General features: G+C 38.9%; 1 protein-coding gene and 1 pseudogene across 10 annotated transcripts in view; both read right to left on the bottom strand.

The window, feature by feature from the left end:
• Positions 1-25,023, bottom strand: part of LOC105492641 (zinc finger RANBP2-type containing 3) — a 294,136-nt gene that overhangs the window by 266,415 nt on the left and 2,698 nt on the right. For 6 of the 10 annotated variants that reach the window (XM_071072653.1, XM_071072657.1, XM_071072652.1 and 3 more), the window contains exon 2: positions 2,601-2,768. In XM_071072653.1, coding sequence (XP_070928754.1) covers positions 2,601-2,768 — 168 coding nt within the window. Of the gene's footprint in view, positions 1-2,600; positions 2,769-7,648; positions 7,733-25,023 lie in introns of those variants that run through there. The other 4 variants (XM_071072662.1, XM_071072663.1, XM_071072658.1 and 1 more) reach the window with 2 other exon arrangements.
• LOC139357085 (ras GTPase-activating protein-binding protein 1 pseudogene) lies at positions 7,764-9,374 on the bottom strand (annotated as a pseudogene).

Genomic DNA, 25,023 nt, shown 5'->3' on the forward strand with positions numbered 1-25,023 from the left:
CATGAAAAAATGTTCTACATTCTGGATTAGTTGGACAGTTTCACCATGATTCCCAGATCAAATGTTTCCAGTAAGAACACCACATAAGGTAATGTTATGTCTCTTCTGTGCACCACATTAAGCATGTGGCTATCCCACTATTAGCAATACCAAGCTTGGCCATTTTGTAATTTTTCCCTTTGTAATAAATAAGTCATCTGTAAGGTGCTATTTTGAGACTCAGGGGTATATTATCAATGACAATTATGGAAGCCAGAAGACAGGAGGATACAACCTTCTAAGTGCTAAGAAAAAAATAACTATTAAAGCAGACCTATATTGCCAACGAAAATATTACTGAAGAATGAACTCAAGATAAAATATATCCTGAAATTATTTTTAAATCCTGAAATTACTATTTCATGGTCAAGTAAACAAAAAACTTGATGGGAAACATTTCCCCAGTTTTCATTTGCCAAATAATATAATAAAAACTTTCCGCAACTAACATCATGTTTTCAGAAAAGAAAGGACAATTCTAAGCCTCCAAAAGAGAAGACTTAAGCTCAAAATAAATGAAGGTTCTCTAAAATGAATGAATTTTGCTTTATGAACAGCACAGTTTTTATTTTCTCATTTTGCTACATGTATCCATATTTTGTTAGGACTGGTTAACAGTCCAGGGACAAGTGTTTGGAAATTACTAAGTCTAGATACAAAAAAGGGAAAAGGCATTTTATTTCACCATTATGAAGAACTCGGTCTTCTTTTCTAACCACAGTAATTAGGATTATAAAATCCATTTTATAGTTAATGAATCTGAAGTATGAATTGTTAAAGAAGCATGCACAGCATCACAGAAATAGTAAGTGGCTCAGATTTAAACCAAGTCTAAACCTAAAGCGTATGTTCTTTCTACTCTGCCATAGTGAGAAGCCCAACCACACAAAATATGAAATACCTAAAGGAGCTAAAGGCTGTCAAATGGCAGTTTAAAATGTCATTTGTGACTGAATCTTCAGGAATTTGAGGACGGTTAACAATGTGAATATGAAAGAGTACAACTTTTCTAACTCCATAAAAGCAATGGAAATCTACAGAAGTGATGTCTAGAGTGGAGAAACTGAGAAGATACAGGTGTAAGGTGAAAAACAGCAGGTATATAACCTTAAGTGTCAACTAACAGTTATAAATACAAATGTGTACAATATAAACAAACTACTAATACATGAATCTCAATAAGACTACAACAATTTAAAAAAGTTTTTCATAAACAGCACATACAACTGGATTCCATTTATATAAACCACTAAAAACAGGCAAAATAAAAAACATCAGATCAATGTGAGAGTGGGGACTGACTCAGAAAGGGAATGAAGTAACTTTCTAGGATGATGGGTTTGGGTTATAAAAGTATATGCATTTGTCAAGGTTTGTACATTTCATTAATTAAATCACAACAGAAAAAAATCTGTAAACAAATATGAACTCTGGTTAATCATACATATACTTAAGTATATATGAGAAAGTATAATAATGTTTGTAATTTACTTTGAAATAAATGAAAATAATAAAACGGACTGATGGGGTAGAAGGATAGAGGGATGGATTAATAGATAAATACGTGATAGACCAAGCATGGCAAAATGTTAATAATAAACTGCGTGTGTTGACTCTACCAAGCATTTACTCTAACATTCTTTCAATTTCGTTGTATGTTTTTTAAATTGTTCATAATAAAATGTTGAAGAGAAAGTACATGATATATGTGACTGTGGAACTAAGACAATGCTATCCTTAAAATATAGAAAACCATATAATGGCCCAAGTTGATGGAAGAGATCATATAACTATCATGAAGTTTGAAAGAAGTAAAGAAATACAGACAGTACTATAAGGTACTCATAAGACACACCCAGAAGTTGCTAAATCTAAGGTGAAAAATAAAATGAATAAAAATACAATGGATGGGTGCAGTGGCTCATGCCTGTAATCTCAGCACTTTGGGAGGCAAGGCAGAAGGATCACTTGAGCCCAGGAGTTTGACCAGCCTGGGCAACATGGTGAAAACCCATCCCTAAAAAAAACAAAACAAAAACAAAAATTACCCGGGTGTGGTGGTGTGCACCCCATAGTTCCAGCTATTCAGGAGGCTGATGTGGCAGAATCACTTAAACCCAAGAGACAGAGGTTGCAGTGAGCCAAGATCATGCCACTACACTCCAGCCTGGGTAAAAGGGCAGAGTCTGTTAAAAAAAAAAAAAAAAAAAAATCCTTCTGGTAAGAGACAAAAAAAAACAAAAAACGATGGAAGTAAGTTGAATTGGTTTCATGTGAAAGCAACATTCTAGAAAACTGTCAATATATGAGTTGCTGAGAATATCTGGTAACTGAAATTATTAAGATAACTGAACATACTTTCTCTTAAGAAATCACAATTGGTTCGGCATATTTCAACATGAAGTATAAGTCAACCATAGTAAATGGATAAAGCTAACTTAGTCACAATCAATTCTACCAAAAAAAGATTGTTTGAAAAGAATAGTTTGAACAGAACTTTGTTTTTAATACACTTGCCAGGAATTTAACATTTTTAGCATGTCTTAAAAGAAGAATTTTACCTGCCATTTCTTTTGAGGGCAAAAATGATGCCATCTTTCTGGAATGGAAGCAGCTTTGCTCTTAGTCTGTCAGGCAAAAAGTCCAGCAGTTTCTCAGATTCACTTGTCACACAAGAAATGTGAGGTGTGAGAGACGTTTTTATGTTATGAACCCTAGGCATGATGATCCTAAAAAACAAAGAAACAACAAAAAAGGGAGGGGTGTAAGAAATAGATATTACTAAGTATGTTACAGAATCACATATAAATAATATTAAAGCACTTATTAATAGCTTTGACATACCATTTATATAAACTAAATCATATTCTCACAGTAAGCTACTAAGAAAATTCACAGCACTGAGTTTGAAAACAATCACTTAATGCACTCTCTAGGAACTCAGCATGCACTATTTCAAGCCCTAATACCATACACCAGCTTAATGCCACAAATGTATTACTAATAAATTACAAATACAACTACATTTTCCACAAATTGTATAATTTTTAAAATAAGGGATGAATCTGCTAGAGAAAGATGAGTCCTTTAATAATTTATCCTTTTATGGATCCACATTTTCATATCACACCAGATTTTCTAAGAGTGAGGTAAAGCTGCATTTTAAAAAATTATAAAATACAAAGACATTAACTACAAAATCAAATTTATCGTAATTAATGTATTATTAAATTGTTTAAATATTAAAATTAATTTTTTAAATGAGCTGAATCCACAGTATAACTCTGCCTGATTAACACCTTCCTCACCCCCTGGTTTTCCACAGATGTTATCTCACCCCCTGGTTTTCCACAGATGTTATTTTAATTTTCTATGACATAAAAATTTCATATATCTGTAAATTCTTATAAATTAAATCATATTCTCACTGGAAGAAAATGTCCTATTATACCACTACACTACAATGCCTATCAAATAATAATATTTTGTATTTAGATGGTACCCTGCCTTCTGTTTATATATTATCTCATTTCATCTTTTAAAAAAAGTTTGCGGGCCAGGCGCAGTGGCTCACGCCTGTAATCCCAGCAGTCTGGGAAGCCGAGGTGGGTGGATCACAAGGTCAGGAGTTCGAGACCAGCCTGGTCAATGTGGCGAAACACTGTCTTTACTAAAAATACAAAAATTAGCTGGGTGTGGTGGCACATGCCTGTAATCCTGGCATGACAATCACTTGAACTCAGGAGGAGGAAGTTGCAGTGAGCTGAGATCACACCACTGCACTCCAGCTTGGGTAACAGAGCGAGACTCCATCTCAAAAATAAAGAAAAAAAAAAAGCCAATGTGGCTGATGACCCAAAGGAGGGAATGGTATAAGATGAAGCTACCGAGATAAACAAGAGCCAAATCATATACAGCCTTGATAATAACTTTGGATTCCTTTTTAAGAAGGAAGGAATGCTAATGGAGTTTGCTGTCCTATACACCATTAAGCAAATGGGACTATTCAAATTTGAAAATTCGGTTCTCCAGTTTCACCAGCCATGTTTCAAGGGCTCAACAGTAACATATGTCTGGTCCAAGCTATGATATTTAATAGTAAAGATACAGAACATTTCTCTCTTCACTCAAAGTTCTATTGGACAGTACTCCATGGAAGGTTTAAACAGGGGAATGACACAATCTGACTTACATTTCAAAAAACACCTGAAGGAGACAAAGATATTAATAAGGAGCCAGGAGATAAATATTCTTACAGGATTTGGCCAGTCAACAAAGCCTCCACTGCTTCAGTAGACAACGGAATTCAGAAATGATTTATGAGTCAGTTCTGTCTGAATAAGGTCCTCATAAACACTTATGAGTGGGCCTCCATAGGACCCTCTCAACACCACCACCCCCATAACAAAACTTAGCAAGGAATAGAGAATGGAGCAAAAAGGGAAAGCATGAAAGCAGAAAAACTGTTTTCAGGTTGCAACAGACAAGGCAAAAAACCTTTAACAGTGAAACTGAAAAGATTCAGGAAGTGTATCAGAGGTAAAGCAAACAGCACCTGCTGATGCAGTACACATAGAGAATAAGAGAAACGTAGAATCAAAATGTGGACCTAGAGTGATGGAGTGAGTTAGTGATGCAATTGGCTGGGATAGTGAGGACTACAGAATAAATAAATAGGGGAGAAAAATGATCAATAGATATCCTTTGAGATGGTTATAAGATACGAAGTGGAAATGTCAGGTATGCTTGAAAATATATGAGCCTAAGTTCCTATAGGGAGAGATAGAGGCTGGATACACATGAGAAATATCACTTTCCCAGCCTGCCTTGGAGCTACTAATCAGATATACCTATTGTGGACTTTAGAAAGTCAAAACTCAAAGGAGCAGAGATTAAGTAAAATTCATTCTGGCAAGGCTAACAGCAGCAGAAAACCATGTCCACTTTCCAGAAGTAACAGGAGTTTCAGAAGCACTTTTTAGGGTCAATGGGATGAAGGATGCAATGTTTCAGGGTGGAACACTGGCAAGAAGTAAAAACTTAAAATAATTTTGCTGTTTATCATCTTTATTTAAGACTCCTTTTTTTTTTTTCTTTGCTGGGTGCAGTGGCTCATCACTGTAATCCCAACACTTTGGGAGGTTGAGGCAGGAGAATAGTTTGAGGACAGGAGCTGAAGATCAGCCAGGGCAAATATCGAGATCCTGTTGCTTACAAAAGATCATAAAATTAGCCGGTTGTGGGGGTGCATGCCTGTAGTCCCAACTACTTGGGAGGCTTGAGAGGACTGCTTAAGCCCAGGAATTGGAACTATGATCTTGTCACTGCACTCGGGAGGGGAGGGGAGGGGAGGGGAGGGGAGGGGAGGGGAGGGGAGGGGAGGGAAGAGGAGGGGAGGGGAGGGGAGGGGAGGGGAGGGGAGGGAAGGGAAGGGGAGGGGAGGGAAGGGAAGGGAAGGGAAGGGAAGGGAAGGGGAAAGGAAAGGAAAGGAAAAGAAAAGAAGAAAGAGAGAGGGGGAGAGGGAGAATAACAAAACAAAGCAAAACGACTCCTTTGCACTTTACGATTTTACTAAAAATTTTAATAGACACTCCAAAAAAATGTGGTAACTTGGGGTCACTCTGCCACTTACATGATTTATTTTTATGAGGACTGACTCAGGCACAATATTTTTAAAAATAAACAATGAAACTAAAGTTATATTAATCAAAAATTTGTTTTAATAGTCACAAATAAGAGAAAAAATAGTTATTTAAATGTGAAGATTAAAGAAATCTAAAACATTATGAAAATGTACAGAAAAAAATTTCAGTTGAACTTAAGATTATAGTGTGGCTCATTGATGATTTAAGTAGATATTTGGATACATAAAGAACTTAAAAACATGTAGTGGTACAATCTAATGAATAGAACATGAATGTTTTTGTTAATCCTAAAAATAATTTTTAAAATATTATTTTCTATTTATAGGATCTAAAGTAAAAAAGGTATAACAACGAATATCTCATGTAGGTTGGGCCACATAGATTTAATTGCTACAAAAAGTCAGTTGTAACCAACGTTACATTAATAAAAGAAGATGCAGATTTTATCTTCATTCTAGATTACCAAGAAATTAACAGTTATAATAATGTGCATATCTCTTTAATCATGAATACTGTATTCAGTTCACAGGTTTAGCTTAAAAGGTTTTATTCAATATATGTATATTAATTTACTTGCAGTAAGGCGGGGGAAGCCTATCAAAATGAAACCAGCAATACATACTTTTTAAAAAATTTTTCTTCTGGAAAGATTTTAATAATCATTAACCATTTCCAAGAAACACCCACTGCATGCCCATCAATTAAAGAGAACCATAACAAAACAGAAAATTTACCATATGGCTATGACTTAAAGAAAAAATAATGTGGACAGGAGCACATCAGCAAAGACCATTTAAAGTCACATTCCTTCTTACGGGCTATGAATAGGAGTCTGATTAGACACCAGAATAAAACTTACTACAAATGCTGAACCATTTAGGTCAAAGAACCTCTATAGAAGCATCTGTCTTCAAAGGGATTCTAGCTTGAGACTCAATTTTAGAATAAGATATAACAGACATGTTAACAGAAGACATACAAGATGATAAAAGAGGGTTTCTACAATTCCCCACATACTCTGAACCTAATACAACAAATCCAGATATTAAAAAATTATTTTTCTTTAAACAATTGCCAAATCTAAAAGATAAACAGAAGGCACAACAGTTTTGTTACGGTTGTTATCTGGGTTTTGGGAATATTTTGTCTTTTGTTTTTTTACAAATACAAATTAAACATGAAAAAACTCTACTTCAAAAAAACTAACAGTTCAAGAAAAGCCTATCTAGTTGCATTCTAGACATTTAAAACCTATATCACAATTGAAATTTCAATGGTAAAAACAGTAGGTTTTAGAACTGTTTTGTGATCCTACATCAGAAGAAAAATTCTATTCCTTTTATTCAGTTTTTAAACATACCAGCGAGATCAAAATTGTCAAATTTTCCAAATTTTAAACATACCAGTCAGAATCAAAATTGGCAAATTTTCCAAACCCACTGTAAAAACAGGTTTTAGAAATGTTTCATGATCCTATATCAAAATAAAAATTATATTCCTTTTATTCAGTTTTTAAACATTACCAGTGAGAATCAAAATTGTCAAATTTTCCAATGGCAATTTCTCCACACCAGAAAGTGGTCATGACTCTCAAAGAAGAAACAGTTTGGGGTTTTCCTGCCTTCAAAATGTTATCAAATCCTGTATTTCTCACAGGTTTTTGAAAACACAGAAAGTAAGAAATATTCCAATGAATGAAATGTACCAAATGTCAGCAATAACGCAAGACACATTCCTTTGGGGAAATGGCTGTTAGAAAAAAAATCCAGTCTGTACGTGCAAAATAAGCAAGGAAATTTGGTCTTTTTTTTTTCTTCTTCTTCTTCTTCTTCTTCTTTAAAAATCCATTACTCCTAAAATATCATTCCACAAAATTGGAAGTGAAAGACTAAAGGCCAGGAAAGGGAAGAGAGGGAGAAGGAGCACACACCATTAACACACAGAAGAAGTAAAATTATACTAACTAAAGCAGTTTATAACAAACTGGGGTCATACTCCAAGATACCAAAGGCTGGTCGAAGAAATTCACCATTCTGTAGGAACTAGGGTTCATATGGCCGCCTGAAGATCCATGAAGATTCACTGCCGTGGAGCAAGCCACCTTCCCACTCCAAATCCTGCTTTCTGTACCATGCCTCCACAAGGAGGGCCTCTCATTCCACCACCCAGCCCACCTAAAGGGCCTCCAGGTCCACAAAGGCGATCATCTCGTGGGTCCCCTTCCCTGGCAGATGAGTCTTCTTCTCTTCCACAATCAGACGGACCTCACCTCTGAACATGATGGACCTGTTGCTAAGGACCTTCTGAACAGGCTCAGAATCATCAAACACAACAAAATCAAAATTGGGTAATTTCCCACCACTGTTAGGTGCAACTCCACCATGTTCCCATAATTTTGAAAGAAATCTTTAAGCTCTGATTTGTCTACTTTATGAAGCAGGTTGCCCATGAAGAGTTGGTGACTGTCAGGGTGTCTCACCATTCTTCGGGGTTCAATGTCACCTTGCTCACCAGCCTCACAGATTGCTCTGGGTCCCTTTTGGGGAGGAATATTTATTTGTTGTTCTCGTATTCTTTGATCCCTTTGAGGTCTCTGTGGTGGAACCTGAGATTCAGGCTTAGACTCTGTACAGGGCTGTGAAGCTAGTACTTTGCAAACATGAGGAGGTATCCCAGTAACTGGAACAGCTCCACTGGGTGGAAGGTTGTTACTGGTCACAGATGCCCAAGAAAATGTCCTCAAGTCTTCCTATACTGTCTGAGATATGTCTGCAGGTGCTAGAGAACTCTTCTGAGCATCCTCAGGAGCAGCTTCTTCTAATACAAGCTCAAACTTTTCCTCTTGGATTTCAGATACATGTTCTTGTTCTGGTTCTGGTTCAGGATCAGGCTCCAGTTCAGCAACTGGCTCCTCTAAATGTTCTTCCATGTCATTACTGACAATTGCCTGATCATAGAAAGTTCCAGAATCAGAGGTGATTGCTGTCTTTCTTCAGGTTCCTCTACTTCTTCTTCAGACTCCTCCTGAGGCTCAGTGACAAACCCATCTTGGTGTCTGAGGATATCATTATGAACATAGAACTGACATGCAATAGACCCCTCAGGAGCAAGTACAAACATCTGCATGAATCTCCTCAAAGCCTGGTTGTTGTTAGAGAGAAGCACCATCACCTGGACTACCACACCATTATTTAGCATAGCATAAGCATCAACATGGAGAATCTTGGTGTGGCAGCTGGTGAAGTTTTGTGACATCACTTTCCTGTGGATTTCTTTCTGTCAAAGACTGCATCTGCTGGCTTTCCATTTGAATCCAATCCCCCATGGACATGAGAAGAGTTCTTTCCATAAAATCTATGCAGCATGTCTAGGGCCTGGTTCACCAGTGCGTAATGCTGTCTCACAAATTTCCACCCAACCAGCAGGGGAGTAGGCTTCTCCATCACCATTGCTTTGGTCAATTCAACCTGGGGGGAAAGTCAAATATGTCCAAACCTGCGCGGCTGAGAGGGAGAGGAACTAGCTCTGCTACACAGTACTGATGATGGCAGAAACCCCTCACGCAACTGTGTCTGCACCAGCAATACATAATTTTTAATACCATGTTATTAAAATCAAAATGACAATATTGGCTAGGGAAATTTAGTGAAAGCAAAATCTAGTAGAACTTATTTTCTAAGCAATTCGCTTGGTAAGCAACACTTGAAAAAAAGAATGAAGGAAGTATTTATTTTCCATCTTTTAGATCAAGACAGTGTTTTTGTACTCAATTGAGAACAAGGCAAATTCAACTGGAATTCACTGACTCATTTAAGTAAATAGTAGAATTGTATTGAGGAGAATCAGATATTGTTAAAACACACTACCTAGAGACTTATTTTGGAAATAAAAAGTAAATGGCTGGTGAAGACAACTATATACACTTTGGGGAGATAATTTTTTTTTTTTAATTAAGAATGTATTGGATGAAATTTACTGCAGAATAGATACAAATTAGTAAATTAGAAAAGATATTAAATGTAAATGGACTAAAAACAAATGAAAAGATTCCTATATTAAATTAAAAAATATATAAATTTACATGCTGCTTTTAAAAGACATATCCTTAAATAGAAGGATTCATAAACATTGAAAGTAAAAGAATTAAAAAAGACATACATGCCAAAGTATAGCTGGTATTGCTTTACATTATAACATAGGTTTCAGGCAAAAAAAAAAAAATTATTAAAATAAACAAGAGCATTTTATAATGATAAAATATTTATTAGAAAAATTTAGCTACGAAATATATCTTAATAAATATACAAGGCAAAAACTGATAAAAGTAAAAGGAAAATTTGACACAACCATATCTATCTATAACCACAGTGGAAAAGTTTAACACATGTCTCTCAGTAATTGATTATGCAAGCTGATTAAAATTGTAACAGGATAAAGATGATTTCAAGAACACAATAAACAAATCTGACCCATTTGGTGCAAAGACAGGAGTATTATTTTCAAGCTCATTGTGTGAAGCCAGCCTAAACAATCTCACAAGCACATTACAAGAAAAAACATACATAATACAATCTCTCATATTCATAGGTAAACAAAATATTAGCAAACCGAATATAGCAGTAACTAAAAGACTAAGACACCAAGACTGAAGTGGGCTTATTTCAGGAATCACAGCTGATTACACTTTCAAGATTCAATCACTGACAAGCTGATCCTAAAATTCATATGGAAATGCAAGGAACCCAGAATAGCCAAAACAATCTTGAAAATGAACAAAGCTAGAGGACTTCTACTTCCTGGTTGTAAAATTTACTACAAAGTGATAACAATCAAGACAGTGTAGCACTACTAGCATAATGACAACCAGCTAGGTCAATGGAACAGAACTGAAAGTCCAGAAACAAGCCCTTACATTTACAGTCAATTGAGTTTTGACAAGGGTGCTAAGAGGATTCAATAGGCAAAGAGTAACTTTTTCAACAAATAGTGCTGAGACAACTAGATGTCCATATAAAAGAATGAAATTAAACCCCCACCTCAGCTGCATATGAAAATTAACTTGAAATGGAACAAAGATTAAAACATAACAGCTAGGCCGGGCGCGGTGGCTCAAGCCTGTAATCCCAGCACTTTGGGAGGCCGAGACGGGCGGATCATGAGGTCAGGAGATCGAGACCATCCTGGGTAACACAGTGAAACCCCGTCTCTACTAAAAAAAAATACAAAAACTTAGCCGGGCGAGGTGGCAGGCGCCTATAGTCCCAGCTACTCAGGAGGCTGAGGCAGGAGAATGGCGTGAACCCGGGAGGCGGAGCTTGCAGTGAGCTGAGATCCGGCCACTGCACTCCAGCCTGGGTGACAGAGCGAGACTCCGTCTCAAAAAAAAAAAAAAAAAAAAAAAAAAAAAAAACATAACAGCTAAAAAATAAAAATAAAAAAATAACAGCTAAAACTATAAAACTTCAAGGGGAAAACACAAGAGCAAATCTTTGTAATTTTGGGTTATGGTATGGCTTTAGATAACACTAAAAGCGAAAACATGAAGTCTTTGCACATGCCTATGTCCTGAATGGTATTGCCTAGGTTTTCCTCTAAGGTTTTTATGGTTTTAGGTCTTATGTTTAAGTCTTTAATCCATCTTGAGTTAATTTTTGGATAAGGTGTAAGGAAGGGGTCCTGTTTCAGTTTTCTGCTAGCCAGTTTTCCCAACACCATTTATTAAACAGGGAATCAATAGGGAATCCTTTCCCCATTTCTTGTTTTTGTCAGGTTTGTCAAAGATCAGATGGTTGTAGATGTGTAGTATTATTTCTGAGGCCTGTGTTCTGATCTATATATCTGTTTTGGTACCAGTACCATGCTGCTTTGGTTACTGTAGCTTTGTAGAATAGTTTCAAGTCAGTAGTACGATGCCTCCAGCTTTGTTCTTTTTGCCTAGGATTGTCTTGGCTATGTGGGCTCTTTTTTGGTTTCATATGAAATTTAAAGTAGTTTTTTCTAAGTCTGTGAAGAAAGTCAAAGGTAGCTGGATGGAGACAGCATTGAATTTGTAAGTTACTTTGGGCAGTATGGCCACTTTCACGATATTGATTCTTCCTATCCATGAGCATGAAATGTTTTTCCATTTGTTGTGCCCTCTCTTATTTCCTTGAGCAGTGGTTTGTAGTTCTCCTTGAAGAGATCCTTCACCTCCATTGTAAGTTGTATTCCTAGGTATTTGATTCTCTTTGTAGCAATTGTGAATGAGAGTTCAAATATGTTTTGGCTCTCTATTCTAGTGTATAAAAATGCTTGTGATTTTTGCATACTGATTTTGTATCCTGAGACTCTGCTGAAGTTGCTTATTAGCTTAGGAAGATTTGGGGCTGAGATGATGGGGTTTTCTAAATATACAATCATGTCATCTGCAAACAGAGACAATTTGACTTCCTCTCTTCCTATCTGAATACCTTTTATTTCTTTCTCTTGCCTGATTGCCCTGGCCAGAACTACCATACTATGTTGAACAGGAGTGGTGAAAGAAGGCATCCTTTGTGCCGGTTTTCAAAGAGAATGTTTTCAGCTTTCACCCATTCAGTATGATATTGGCCATGAGTTTGTCATAAATAGTTCTTATTATTTTGAGATACATTCCATTAATACCTAGTTTATTGAGAGTTTTTTTCAGCATGAAGGGATGTTGAATTTTATGGAAGGCCCTTTCTGCATCTATTGAGATAATCATGTGTTGTCATTGGTTATGTTTATGTGATGGATTACATTTATTGACTTGCGTATGTTGAACCAGCCTTGAATCCCAGGGATGAAGCCAACTTGATCTTGGTGGATAAGCTTTGTGATGTGCTGCTGGATTTGGTTTGCCAGTATTTTATTGAATATTTTCGCATCGATGTTCATCAGGGATACTGGCCAGAAATCATCTTGTTTTGTTATGTCTCTGCCAGGTTTTGGTATCAAGATGATGCTGGCCTCATAAAACGAGTTAAGTAGGAGTCCCTCTTTTTCTACTGTTTGGAATAATTTCAGAAGGAATGGTACCAGCTCCTCTTAGCACCTCTGGTACAAATTCAGCTGTGAATCTGTCTGGTCCTGGGCTGTTCTGGTTGGTAGGCTACTAATAGTTCTCTATTTCCTTCAATTCTGCTCTGATCTTAGTTATTTCTTATCTTCTGCTAGCTTTTGAATTTGTTTGTGATGTCAGGGTGTCAATTTTAGATCTTTCCCGCTTTCTCCTGTGTGAATTTAGTGCTATAAATTTCCCTTTAAACGCTGCTTTAGCTACGTCCCAGAGATTCTGGCACATTGTGTCTTTGTTCCCATTGGTTTCAAAGAACTTATTTCTGCCTTCATTTCGTGATTTACCTAGCAGTCATTCAGGAGCAGGTTGTTCAGTTTCCATGTAGTTGTGCGGTTTTGAGTGAGTTTCTTAATCCTGAATTCTAATTTGATTGCACTGTGGTCTGAGAGACTGTTTGTTATGATTTCCATTCTTTTGCATTTGCTGAGGAGTGCATTACTTCCAATTATGTGGTCAATTTTAGCATAAGTCTGATGTGATGCTGAGAAGAACGTATATTCTGTTGATTTGGGGTGGAGAATTCTATAAACATCTATTAGGTCTGCTTGGCCCTGAGCTGAGTTCAAGTCCTGAATATCCTTGTTAATTTTCTGTCTCATTAATCTGTCTAATATTGGCAGTGATGTGTTAAAATCTCCAAATCTCCTACTACTACTGTATGGGAGTCTAAGTCTCTTTGTAGGTCTCTAAGAACTTGCTTTATGAATCTAGGTGCTCCTGTATTGGGTGCGTATATATTTAGGATAGTTATGTCTTCTTGTTGCATTGATCCCTTTACTATTATATAATGCCCTTATCTCTTTTGATCTTTGCTGGTTTAAAGTCTGTTTTACCAGAGACTAGGATTGCAACTCCTGTTTTTTGTGTTTTTTTTTCTTTTTTCTTTTGCTTTCCATTTGCTTGGTAAATATTCCTCCATCCCTTTATTTGAGTCTATGTGTGTCTTTGCACGTGAGATGGGTCTTCCGAATACAGCACACCGACGGGTCTTCACTCTATCCAGTTTGCCAGTCTGTGTCTTTCAGTTGGGTCATTTAGCCCTTTTATATTTAAGGTTAATATTGTTATAGGTGAATCTGATCCTGTCATTATGATGCTAGCTGGTTATTTTGCCCATTAGTTGATGCAATTTCTTCATAGTGTTGATGGTCTTTACAATTTGGTATGTTTTTGCAGTGGCTGGTACCAGTTGTTTCTTTCCAAGTTTACTGCTTCCTTCAGGAGCTCTTGTAAGGCAGGCCTGGTGGTGACAAAATCTCTCAGCAATTGTTTGTCTGCAAAGGATTTTATTTCACCTTTGCTTATGAAGCTTAGTTTGGCTGGATATGAAATTCTGGGTTGAAAATTCTTTTCCTTAAGAATGTTGAGGCCGGGCGCGGTGGCTCAAGCCTGTAATCCCAGCACTTTGGGAGGCCGAGACGGGCAGATCACGAGGTCAGGAGATCGAGACCATCCTGGCTAATATGGTGAAACCCCGTCTCTACTAAAAATACAAAAAACTAGCCGGGCGAGGTGGCGGGCGCCTGTAGTCCCAGCTACTCGGGAGGCTGAGGCAGGAGAATGGCGTAAACCCGGGAGGCGGAGCTTGCAGTGAGCTGAGATCCGGCCACTGCACTCCAGCCTGGGCGACAAAGCGAGACTCCGTCTCAAAAAAAAAAAAAAAAAAAAAAAAAAAAAAAAAAAAAGAATGTTGAATATTGGACCCCGCTCTCTTCTGGCTTGTAGGGTTTCTGAGAGATCCGCTGTTAGTCTGATGAACTTCCCTTTGTCACCCGGGTAACCCAATCTTTCTCTCTGGCTGCCCTTAACATTTTTTCCTTCATTTCAACCTTGGTGAATCTGACAATTATGTGTCTTGTGGTTGCTCTTCTCAAGAAGCATCTCTGTGGTGTTCTCTGTATTTCCTGAATTTGAATGTTGGCCCGTCGTGCTAGGTTGGGGAAGTTTTCCTGGATAACATCCTTAAGTGTGTTTTCCAACTTGGTTCCATTCTCCCTGTCACTTTCAGGTACACCAATCAAAAATAGGTTTGGACTTTTCACATAGTCCCATATTTCTTGGAGGCTTTGTTCGTTCTTTTCATTCTTTTTTCTCTTTCCTCTAACCTTTTTTTGAAGTTCTCAGCTTCCCTGCCTTGGGTTAGAACATGCTCTTTAAGCTTGGAGGAGCTTGTTATTACCCACCTTCTGAAGCCTACTTCTGTCAATTCATCAAACTCATTCTCCATCCAGTTTTGTTCCCTTGCCGGCGAGGAGTGGTGATTCTTTGGAGAAGAGGCATTCTGGTTTTGGGAATTTTCAGCCTTTTTGCGCTGTTTTTTCCTCATCTTCGTGGATTTATCTACCTTTGGTCTTTGATGTTGGTGACCTTCAGATGGGTTTTTGTATGGGCGTCCTTTTTGTTGATATTGATGCTACTCCTTTCTGTATTTTAGTTTTCCTTCTAACAGTCAGGACCCTCTGCTGCAGGTCTGTTGGAGTTTGCTAGAGGTCCATTCAAGACTCTGTTTGCCTGGGTATCACCAGCAGAAGCCGCAGAACAGCAAAGGTTGTTGCCTGTTCCTTCCTCTGGAAGCTTCATCCCAGAAGGGCACTGCCAGATGCCAGCCGGAACTCTCCTGTATGAGGTGTCTCCCAGTCAGGAGGCATAGGGGTCAAGGACTCACTTGAGGAGACAGTCTACCCTTTAGCAGAGCTTGAGCACTGTGCTGGGAGACATGCAGCTGTCTTCGGAGCTGACAGGCAGGAAGGTTTAAGTCTGCTAAAGCTGTGACCACAGCCACCCCTTCCCTAAGGTGCTCTGTCCCAGGAAGATGGGAATTTTATCTATAAGCCCCTGACTGGGGCTGCTGCCTTTCTTTCAGAGATGCCCTGCCCAAAGAGGAGGAATCTAGAGAGGCAGTCTGGCTACAGCGGCTTTGTGTGCTGCGGTGGGTTCTGCACCCAGTTCAAACTTCCCAGTAGCTTTGTTTACACTGTGAGGGGAAAACCACCTACTCAAGCCTCAGTAATGGCAAATGCCCCTCCCCCCACCAAGCTCACCCATCCCAGATAGACTTCAGAATGTGTGCTGGCAGTGAGAATTTCAAGCCAGTGGATCTTAGCTTGCTAGCCTCCTGGGGGTGGGATCTCCTGAGGTAGACCACTTGGCTCCCTAGTTTCAGCCCCCTTTGCAGGGTAGTGAATGGTTCTGTCTCACTGGTGTTCCAGGAGCCACTGCGGTATGAAAGACTCCTGCAGCTAGCTCGGTGTCTGCCCAAAGGGCCGCCTGGTTTTGTGCTTGAAACCCAGGGCCCTGGTGGTTTACATAACCTAGGGAATCTCCTAGTCTGTGGGATACAAAGACCACGGGAAAAGCGTAGTATCTGGGCTGGAATGCACCGTTCCTCATGGCACAGTCCCTTGGCTAAGGGAAGGAGTTCCCTGATCCCTTGCACTTCCTGGGTGAGGAAACGCCCCACCCTGCTTGGGCTTGCCCTCCATGGGCTGCACCCACTATCTAACCAGTCCCAATGAGATGAGCTGAGAATCTCAGTTGGAAATGCAGAAATCACCGGCCTTCTGAGTTATCTTGCTGGGAGCTGCAGACTGGAGGTGTTCCTATTCAGCCATCTTGCCAGCCACCATAGTCCTGTAACTTGTTGTTATGGAGCTGGGTCACAAACTCAGGTCACGTGGCTATAGATGTCAGATGCCACACTTTTAGCTGCTATTCTAGATGCTTCCCCTACTGAGAAGATCTATCTGCTGGGAGGCACTGCAGCATGTTATCTCCTTGTTTGCTTAATCTTGCTTCCTACTTCTGTTTGTCGCTATCAAAAATTCCAAAATAACAGGGTTCAGGAGGGAGAATTTGGAGCTGACTGTTGGACAGGGAAAACTGTTTCTGTCCCTCAGATTAGGTGGTTCATCAGGGAGAGTCCATTTATTATTTTTAATTCCATTTATTATTTTATTTCATTTTATACAACCTACTTGAAAGGACAAAATTTTAGAAATGTATAATATTTTAGTGATTAGGTTGGGGTGAGATAGAAGTGATTGTGGCTATAAGAAGGCAAAATGAGGGATCTTCCTGGGATGGAAATGTTCTCTATTTTGACTGTGTCAATATCTTGGTTGTACTGTAGTTTTCTAAGATGTTACCACTGGAGGAAACTAGGGAAAGGTCCACAGTATCTCTCTGCATTATTTCTTACAACCTCCTGTGAATTTACAATGAACTCAAACAGTATGATCTTTTTTAGATAAAAAAAAAAATAAAACACCCTGGCTTGGGCATGATGATTACACTCGTACTCCCAGAACTTTGGGAGGCAGCAGCAGAAAGATCACTTGAGCCAGGGAGGTCCAGGCTGCAGTGAGCTAAACAGAGCAAGACCCAGAAAGATAAAACTCCAAGATCATGTAGCTAACAGCAGAGGTAAGACCTATATTTGGCTCTTTCATCCCTTTTTATCACATGAATGCTCCATCTCTACTTCAGGGCTAAATCCCACTGAAAATATCTATTTTAAATATTAATATACTGGCCCTATAAACAGTTATATCCCATAAAAAGTAATCATCCAACTCCCTGAATTTCATTTTTTCATGCATTCAACAAATAAGTATTCAGTTGTTCACATGTAGCAGACATTGCACTAGGCTCCGGATATATAATAGTAAATATATTATTACATGCAGTTCTGAAGAAAGACTATAGGGGAAGTACTGGGTGTTAAAGGAGCATACGAACAGGACTAATTTTTCGGATTAAGTGTTTGGAAGTCTTCTAAATATACACACATCAAAGTTGATACTTGAACAACATTAACCAGAGAGGAAGCGATCAAAGAGTGTTTTTGGAAGAGTATATGGTATGTATAAAGGCTGTGAATTGGAGGTAAAAGTAAGGAAGCAAGTAAGGAATTCTCAGTCTTCATCTTACTGAACCTATCAGTAATCACTCCCTCTTCATTAAATCTTTTTTTTCCCACTTAAATTCTTTTTTCTTTTTTGGTCGGGCACGGTGGCTCACACCTGTAATCCCAGCACTTTGCGAGGCCGAGGAGGGTGGATCATTTGAGGTAAGGTGTTCAAGACCAGCCTGGCCAACATGGCGAAACCCCATCTCTACTAAAAATAAAACATAAAAAAATTAGCCGGGCGTGGTGGCAGGTCTTTGCCTGTAATCACAGCTACTGGGGAGGCTGAGGCAGGAGATCGGTTGAACCCAGGAGACGGAGGTTGCAGTGAGCCAAGTTCATGCCATTGTAATCCAGCCTGGGCGACAGAGTAAGACTCCACCTCAAAGAGAAAAAATGAATTTTTTTTTTTTTTGAGACAAAGTCTTGCTCTGTCACTCTGCCTGGAGTACAGAGGTGCAATATTAGCTCTCTGTAACCTCAAACTCCTAGGCTCACACAACCTCCTGCCTTAGCCCCTCAAGCAGCTTGGACTACAGGCATCTGCCACCACACCCGGCTAATTGGTTTTTGTTTTTTGTTTTTTTTGAGATGGAGTCTCGCTCTGTCACCCAGGCTAGAGTGCAGTGGTGCAATCTGGTCTCTCTGCAACCTCCAGCTCCTGGGTTCAAGCGATTCTCCTGTCTCAGCCTCCCAAGGAGCTGGGCTTATAGGCGTCTGCCACTGTGCCTGGCTAATTTTTGTATTTTTAGTAGAGACGGGGTTACACCATCTTGGTCAGGACGTTTTTTTTTTGTTTTTTTTTTGTTTTTGTTTTTGTTTTTGTTTTTTTTTGTTGCGATAGGGTCTCATTACATTGCAAAGGCTGGTCTGGAACTCCTGGCCTTAAGCAATCCTTTCACCTCAGCCTCCAATTACTTTAAAATGAAGAATATTGCAAACTTTCTTTCTACAGGCAACTGTTTTCAGTCTAATGATAAAATAATTCCCACTTATTGGGTGACTTCTTTCTGTAAACCACTACGCTAGGAAATTTTAGAAGATCTCTCGCAATTCACATATTTCTCACGCCTTGGCTCGAGGAAATTCACAGAAACCGCCACTGCTATACATCTTATTGAACGATTAATCCTTTTCCTCTTCCTTTCCTACCCCTCCCATTTGCCCTAAGAACAAAGAGTTTGTAAACCAGTAAATTTGATGGAGGCCGAGAGCTCAGGGCTTTGAGAAAGCCTCCTACGCTGCAGTCCCCTGGACTTGCCTTTTAAACTCTCTCTTTTTAATTCCTTTGTCTCTGCTGGACTTGGAGTACCTGCTGGGTGGTGTGGGGCTGGTTTCCCCAACAGGGAGAAAGAAGCCACAGTTGCAAAGGCATAAAGATTTTAGAAAATCTGGCCAGGCACAGTGGCTCATGCGGGTAATCCCAGCACTGTGGGAGGCCGAGGCAGGCAGATCACCTGAGGTCAGGAGTTCAAGACCAGCCTGGCCAACATAGTGAATACCTGTCTCTACTAAAAATACAAAAATTAGCCAGGCTGAGATCGCGCCACTGCACTCCAGCCTGGGCGACAGAGTGAGACTCCATCTCAAAAGAAAAAGAAAAAAGAAGTTTTAGAAAATCCTAAGCAGTTTAGTATAGCTAAAGAATAAGATCCTCGTGACATGCAGTAAAGAAGTAAAAACAGGCCAAGTCAAGGAGGTGCCATGCTAAGAGTTTGGACTTTTCTCTGTAAGGAATTGGAAGCAATTTTTAAAGTGTAATCAGGTTGCTATTTTACAAAGATTTCTTTGTCAACTTCAGAAAAATGAATGTGGGGGCAGGGATAACTTTTTAGAAGGCTACCACAAATAGTCCAGGTAATACAATTCATAATCTCTTGGCTTTAGACTCCTATATCTAATTACCTACCTGACACTTTGGATATCTCACAGACATTTTTAGCTTTAATGTCCCAAACCAGTCTTGATTTCTCACCAAACCTGTGTGCCCCTGTAGTCTCAGTAAATAGTACAACCATGCAAGTTACTCAAACCGGTTTCATTCCTGATTTCTCCCTTTCCCTAAACCACCAAGTTGAATCCACTTATTATCCATTATTCCCAAAATATTAATGTATCTCAAGTCTATCCTTTTTTTTCCCCCAGTTCCATTGCTATCACCAAACCCAAGCCATCATCACCGCTCAACAGGATTAGCACAATAGCTCCCAACTGGACTCCTCTAAATTTCCCTTAATACCACTTGGTTTCCTTAAAATATTTACTGTAATTGGCAATTTTGTCTCTCACTTCTGTTAGAATGCCTTCATAAATCAGGGACCACAGACTTCCTTATGGTTTTATTTCAGGGCTCTAGCACCTAGCATCAGCCTGATTAACAGAAACAATATTAATAAAAAAGCAACACACACTTATTATGTGTCAGGTACTATTTTAAGGGTTTTACATATATGAAATCATTTGATCCTCACAAGAGCCTCTAAGGTACGTATTCTTATTATCTCAATTTTACAGATAAGGAAGCTGAGACACAGATGGTCAATTAATCTGCCCAAGGTAACACAAATAAATGACACAACAAAGAATCAAGCCTAGGCAGACTCCAGCCTACAGTCTTGATTATTCAGTACCTCTTTGAGTAGATGCTCAATAAATATTCCTTGAACAAATAAACAAACGAGAGAATAGAGAGAGGAGGAACAGATTTAGTGGTAAAGATTATGGGCTATGATTTGGGACATGCTGAATTTGAAGTACTTGGAGAAGGCTGTGAAGTACAGTGGGATAAATAGTTATAAGTTAGAGATGAGCATTTAGAAGTTATCAGGTTCTCCTGGAAGCCAGCTACAAAATACAACTGTCTGTATTTAAAAAGTGATTATACAATTTAAAAAATAAGATGGGCTTTTAAACTGTAACCATTTTGGTCGAATTCTTTTTTTTGTTTTGACAAAGAGTTTCGCTCTTGTTGCCCAGGCTGGAGTGCAATGGCACAATCTCAGGTCACTGCAACCCTAGCCTCCCGGGTTCTAGCTCCTGCCTCAGCCTCCTGAGTAGCTGGAACTACAGGCATGCACCACCATAGCTGGCTAATTTTATGTATTTTAGTAGAGATGTGGTTTCACCATGTTGGTCAGGCTGGTCTCGAACTCCTGACCTCTGGTGATCCACCCGCCTCGGCCTCTCAAAGTGCTGGGATTACAGGAGTGAACCACCGCGACCGGCCTGTAGAATTCTATAATAGAAATATGTTTTAACAAAAATAGAATGACCCGTTGAGCCTCGATGACACCCATGAAAAATTCTGTATTGTTACTATGAAATGAAATATTTGGCTTTCTTTAAGAAGTCACATTTGGTATCTATATAAATGTCAAACTTGCATTTTGTTAAAATATAAAAGTGCAGAGATTTTTAACTTGACAAAAATCTAATAGATTACAAGAACAGCTGAAAATAACAAGAAAATGACGGAAAAAGAAGAGCGGGAGCACACCTTACCTCTAGACACCTAAACATATTATTACAAAGTTACAGAAATTAAGATAATGGGTATGGTACAAGTTAAAGAAAAGAGAGAACAATGAAAAAGAACAGTGTCCAAAAAGAACCACGTATAAATGAGAATTGTGAATATGATAAAATGATATTTTAAATTAATGGGTGTGGAGAGATAATTTACTAAATGGTATCGGGTTTAGCCTAAAACAGATTTTTATTTTGTTCCTTATACCAAAAAAATTACAGCTAAATTATAAAATACAAAAAAAGTTTTAATCAGATACATAGTATTTTTTACTAATCTGGGGTGGGGCAAGCATTTCTAAGCATCACAAATAAATTAGAAGCTAGAAAAAAAAAAGATGGATAGATTTGGACATTAAAATAATTTAAACTTCTAAGAAAAAAATTAAAAAGTTAAAAGATATTTCAAAATGGGAGTAAAGACGTGAGAAATATGTGACAAAGAATTAACAGCCTATGCAGTAATTTTTAAAAAATATTAAGAGACAATGACAGCAACAGGCTACTTAAAAGAGACAACACCAAAGGATAATAAACATAAGAAAGATGCTCCACAATCAATAGAATTCAACTAGATACAAATGAAATATAGTGAGCCATCGCTGTTTACGATCAGATTGAATAGAGTAAAACACGGGGAATGGGTGATCTCAAACACCATTAGTAGGAAAGAAAATGGGAACATCCTTTCTGAAGAGCAACTTAGAGATCACAGAGTATTTGTGGCTAAATAAACCTACTTCTAAAAGGTTAGATTCAAGGATAATCAGGGAAGCATACAAAGAGAGCACACATGACAGCGTTACCTATAAAACCTAATCTGTTCAGCAATCGCACTTCTGGGTACATATCCGAAAGAAATGAAAACAGGATTGGGCTGGGCACAATGACTAACGCCTGTAATCCCAGCACTTTGGGAGGCCGAGGCGGGCAGATCACCTGAGGTCAGGAGTTCGAGACCTACCTGGCCAATATAGCGAAACCCCGTCTCCACCAAAAATTTAAAAATTAGCCGGTCGTGGTGGTGTGTGCCTGTAATCCCAGCTACTCAAGACGGTGAGATAGGAGAATCGCTTGAACCCAGGAAGAGGAGGTTGCAGTGGGCCAGGATCATACCACTGCACTCCAGCCTAGGCAACAAGAGCAAAACTCTGTCTCAAAAAAAAAAAAAAAAAAAAAAAGGAAATCCTATCATGCTCTGCACCGATGAACCTTGAAGACATTATGGAAACTGAAATAAATTAGCCACAAAAAGTCAAATAGTGTACTACATGATTCCACTTTTATATGAGGTATTTAAAGTATGTAGTCAAATTCAGAAACAAAATAGAATGGTGGCTGTGGGGCAAAGGATACAGGGGAAATGCAGTTGTTGTTTGGTAAGTATAGAATTTCACATCTGCAAGATGAAAAAGTTCTAGAGATCTATTGCACAAGGTACATTTAATTGTACTTGTGGACTAAGCTCTGATTTTTTTTTTTTTTTTTTTTTTTTTTTGAGATGGAGTCTCGCTGTGTCGCCCAAGCTGGAGTACAGTGGCACTATCTCGGCTCATTGCAACCTCAGCCTCCGTTAAGCCATTCTCCTGCCTCAGCCTCCTGAGTAGCTGGGATTACAAGTGCACACCACCACACTAGGCTAATTTTTGTATTTTTAGTAGGGACGGGGTTTCACCTTGTTGGCCAGGCTAGTCTTGAACTCCTGACCTCAAGTAATCCACCTGCCTCGGCCTCCCAAAGTGCTGGGATTACAGGTGTGAGCCAACGCACCCAACCTGATTTTTTTAATCTTACCCAAATTCCTACCTAAGGGGTCTAGGGAGTCATGCCCTACAAACCATAAATTCTTATTAGGTGGGTTTTATTTGACCCTATATATTGTGATTTACTTTTCAATCTGACTCTGGCCTAACATTATGAGACAAGGAAGAAACGTTTAACACCAAAATATATTTCTTTGCCATACCTTAAAATTGTCCTGCAAAGCCTGTTGTAGGAAAAATCCATATTCTATAGCGAATCCCCTTCCCACTTTGTTTTCCTTCCTTCCCAAATCCAAGAGATAATCAACTATGAGCCAGACACCCTTTTAAGTCCAATAAAAAACAATTTACAACCTGCTCTCTCTGAAGTCTGCTATCTAAGAGCTTCCTCTGCACAGTAAAACTTGGTCTCTACAATCTTTTATCTTTAACCTGAGCATTCCTTTCTGTCAATCCCAGGTCTTCAGACAACCTCAACCAATTGTCAACCAGAAAATGTTTAAATTTACCTATAGCCTGGAAGTCCCCACTTTGAGTTGTCCTGCTTTTCTAAACCAAACAAATGTATTTCTTAAATGTATTTGATTGATGTCTCATGCCTTCCTAAAATACATAAAACCAAGCTGTAACCCAACCACCTTGGGCACATGTTCTCAGGACCTCCTGAGGGCTGTGTCATGGGGCCATGGTCACTCATATTTGGGTCAGTATAAATCGCCTCATATTTTACAGAGTTTGACTCTTTTTGTCAACAATCATCTGGCACCCATTCGTGGGGCCTCAGAGAAGACTCAGGGTCATACTATACACTTAAAAATGGTTAAGATGGCCAGGCACGGTGGCTCACACCTGTAATTCCAGCACTTTGGGAGGCTGAGGTGGGTGGAGCACTTGAGGTCAGGAGTTCAAGACCAGCGTGGGCTAACATGGTGAAACCCCCTCTCTACTAAAAATACAATAGCCAGGCATGGTGGTGCAGGCCTGTAATCCCAGCTACTCAGGAGGCTGAGACATGAGAATCGTTTGAACCCAGGAGGCAGAGGTTGCAGTAAGCCACTGTACTCCAGTCTGGGAGACAGAGCAAGGCTCTGTCTCAAAATAAAAGAAGAAAAAAAATAATTAAGTTGATAAATTGTGTTATGCGTTTTTAACACAATAAAAAATAAATTATTAATTGAAAACAATGTAAATACCCACCAGCAGGGAACTGGTCATGCTACAGCTATACAATAAAGTAGCCATCAAAAATGATAATACTGATACCCATAGCCCATTCTTGCAAGTTTTTTCAATATAAAAAAAGCAAAGCATTATATCATAAAACATGTGTCCATATCTGTAACTAAAGACAGAGGTATGTGTAAACAGTGGCATCTCTAGGTAATAGGATTGCAGATGACCTTTACTTTCTTTTTTATATTTTCTTGTGTGGACTAAGTATTAAGTACATGGCAAAAGATGGCTTAAAAGAGGAAGTGACTGCCACCATTGGCTCCAGAATCCTGGGATGGAATTTTGTTTCCCTCATCACTATGTGTCTGGCACATGTTGAAGGATTAATAAAAATTTGAGAGGCAAAATGAACAGTCGTTAAGAGTTCAGGAATCAAGACAGGCCTGGATATGAATCTCAATTCATATTCATTGAAAAGGGGCCTCAGACTTTAAAGCTCTTTTTTTTGGTTGGTTGGTTGGTTTGTTTGCTTGTTTGAGATAGAGTCTCCTGTGTTGCCCCAGGCTGGAGTGCAGTGGCTCAATCACAGCTCATTGCAGCTTTGACCTCCTAGGTCCCAGCGATTCCCTCACCTGAGCCTCCTGTGTAGCTGGACCACAGCTATGCAACACCAAGCCCAGCTAATTTTATTTTTTGTAGAGACCGAGATTTCCTATGTTGCCCAGGCTGGTCTAGAACTGCTAGACTCAAGTGATTCTCTTGCCTTGACATCTCAAAGTGCTGGGATTACAGGTGTGAGCCACCAGGTCAGACCTCTACAATTCTTATTTAACTTCATTGAGCCTCACTTTTTTCAACTATAAAAATGTCAAGAAGACTTAACAGATTGTTGCA

Source organism: Macaca nemestrina, chromosome 11 (assembly GCF_043159975.1).
Source record: "Macaca nemestrina isolate mMacNem1 chromosome 11, mMacNem.hap1, whole genome shotgun sequence".
In the NCBI taxonomy this organism is placed as follows: Eukaryota; Metazoa; Chordata; class Mammalia; order Primates; family Cercopithecidae; genus Macaca; species Macaca nemestrina.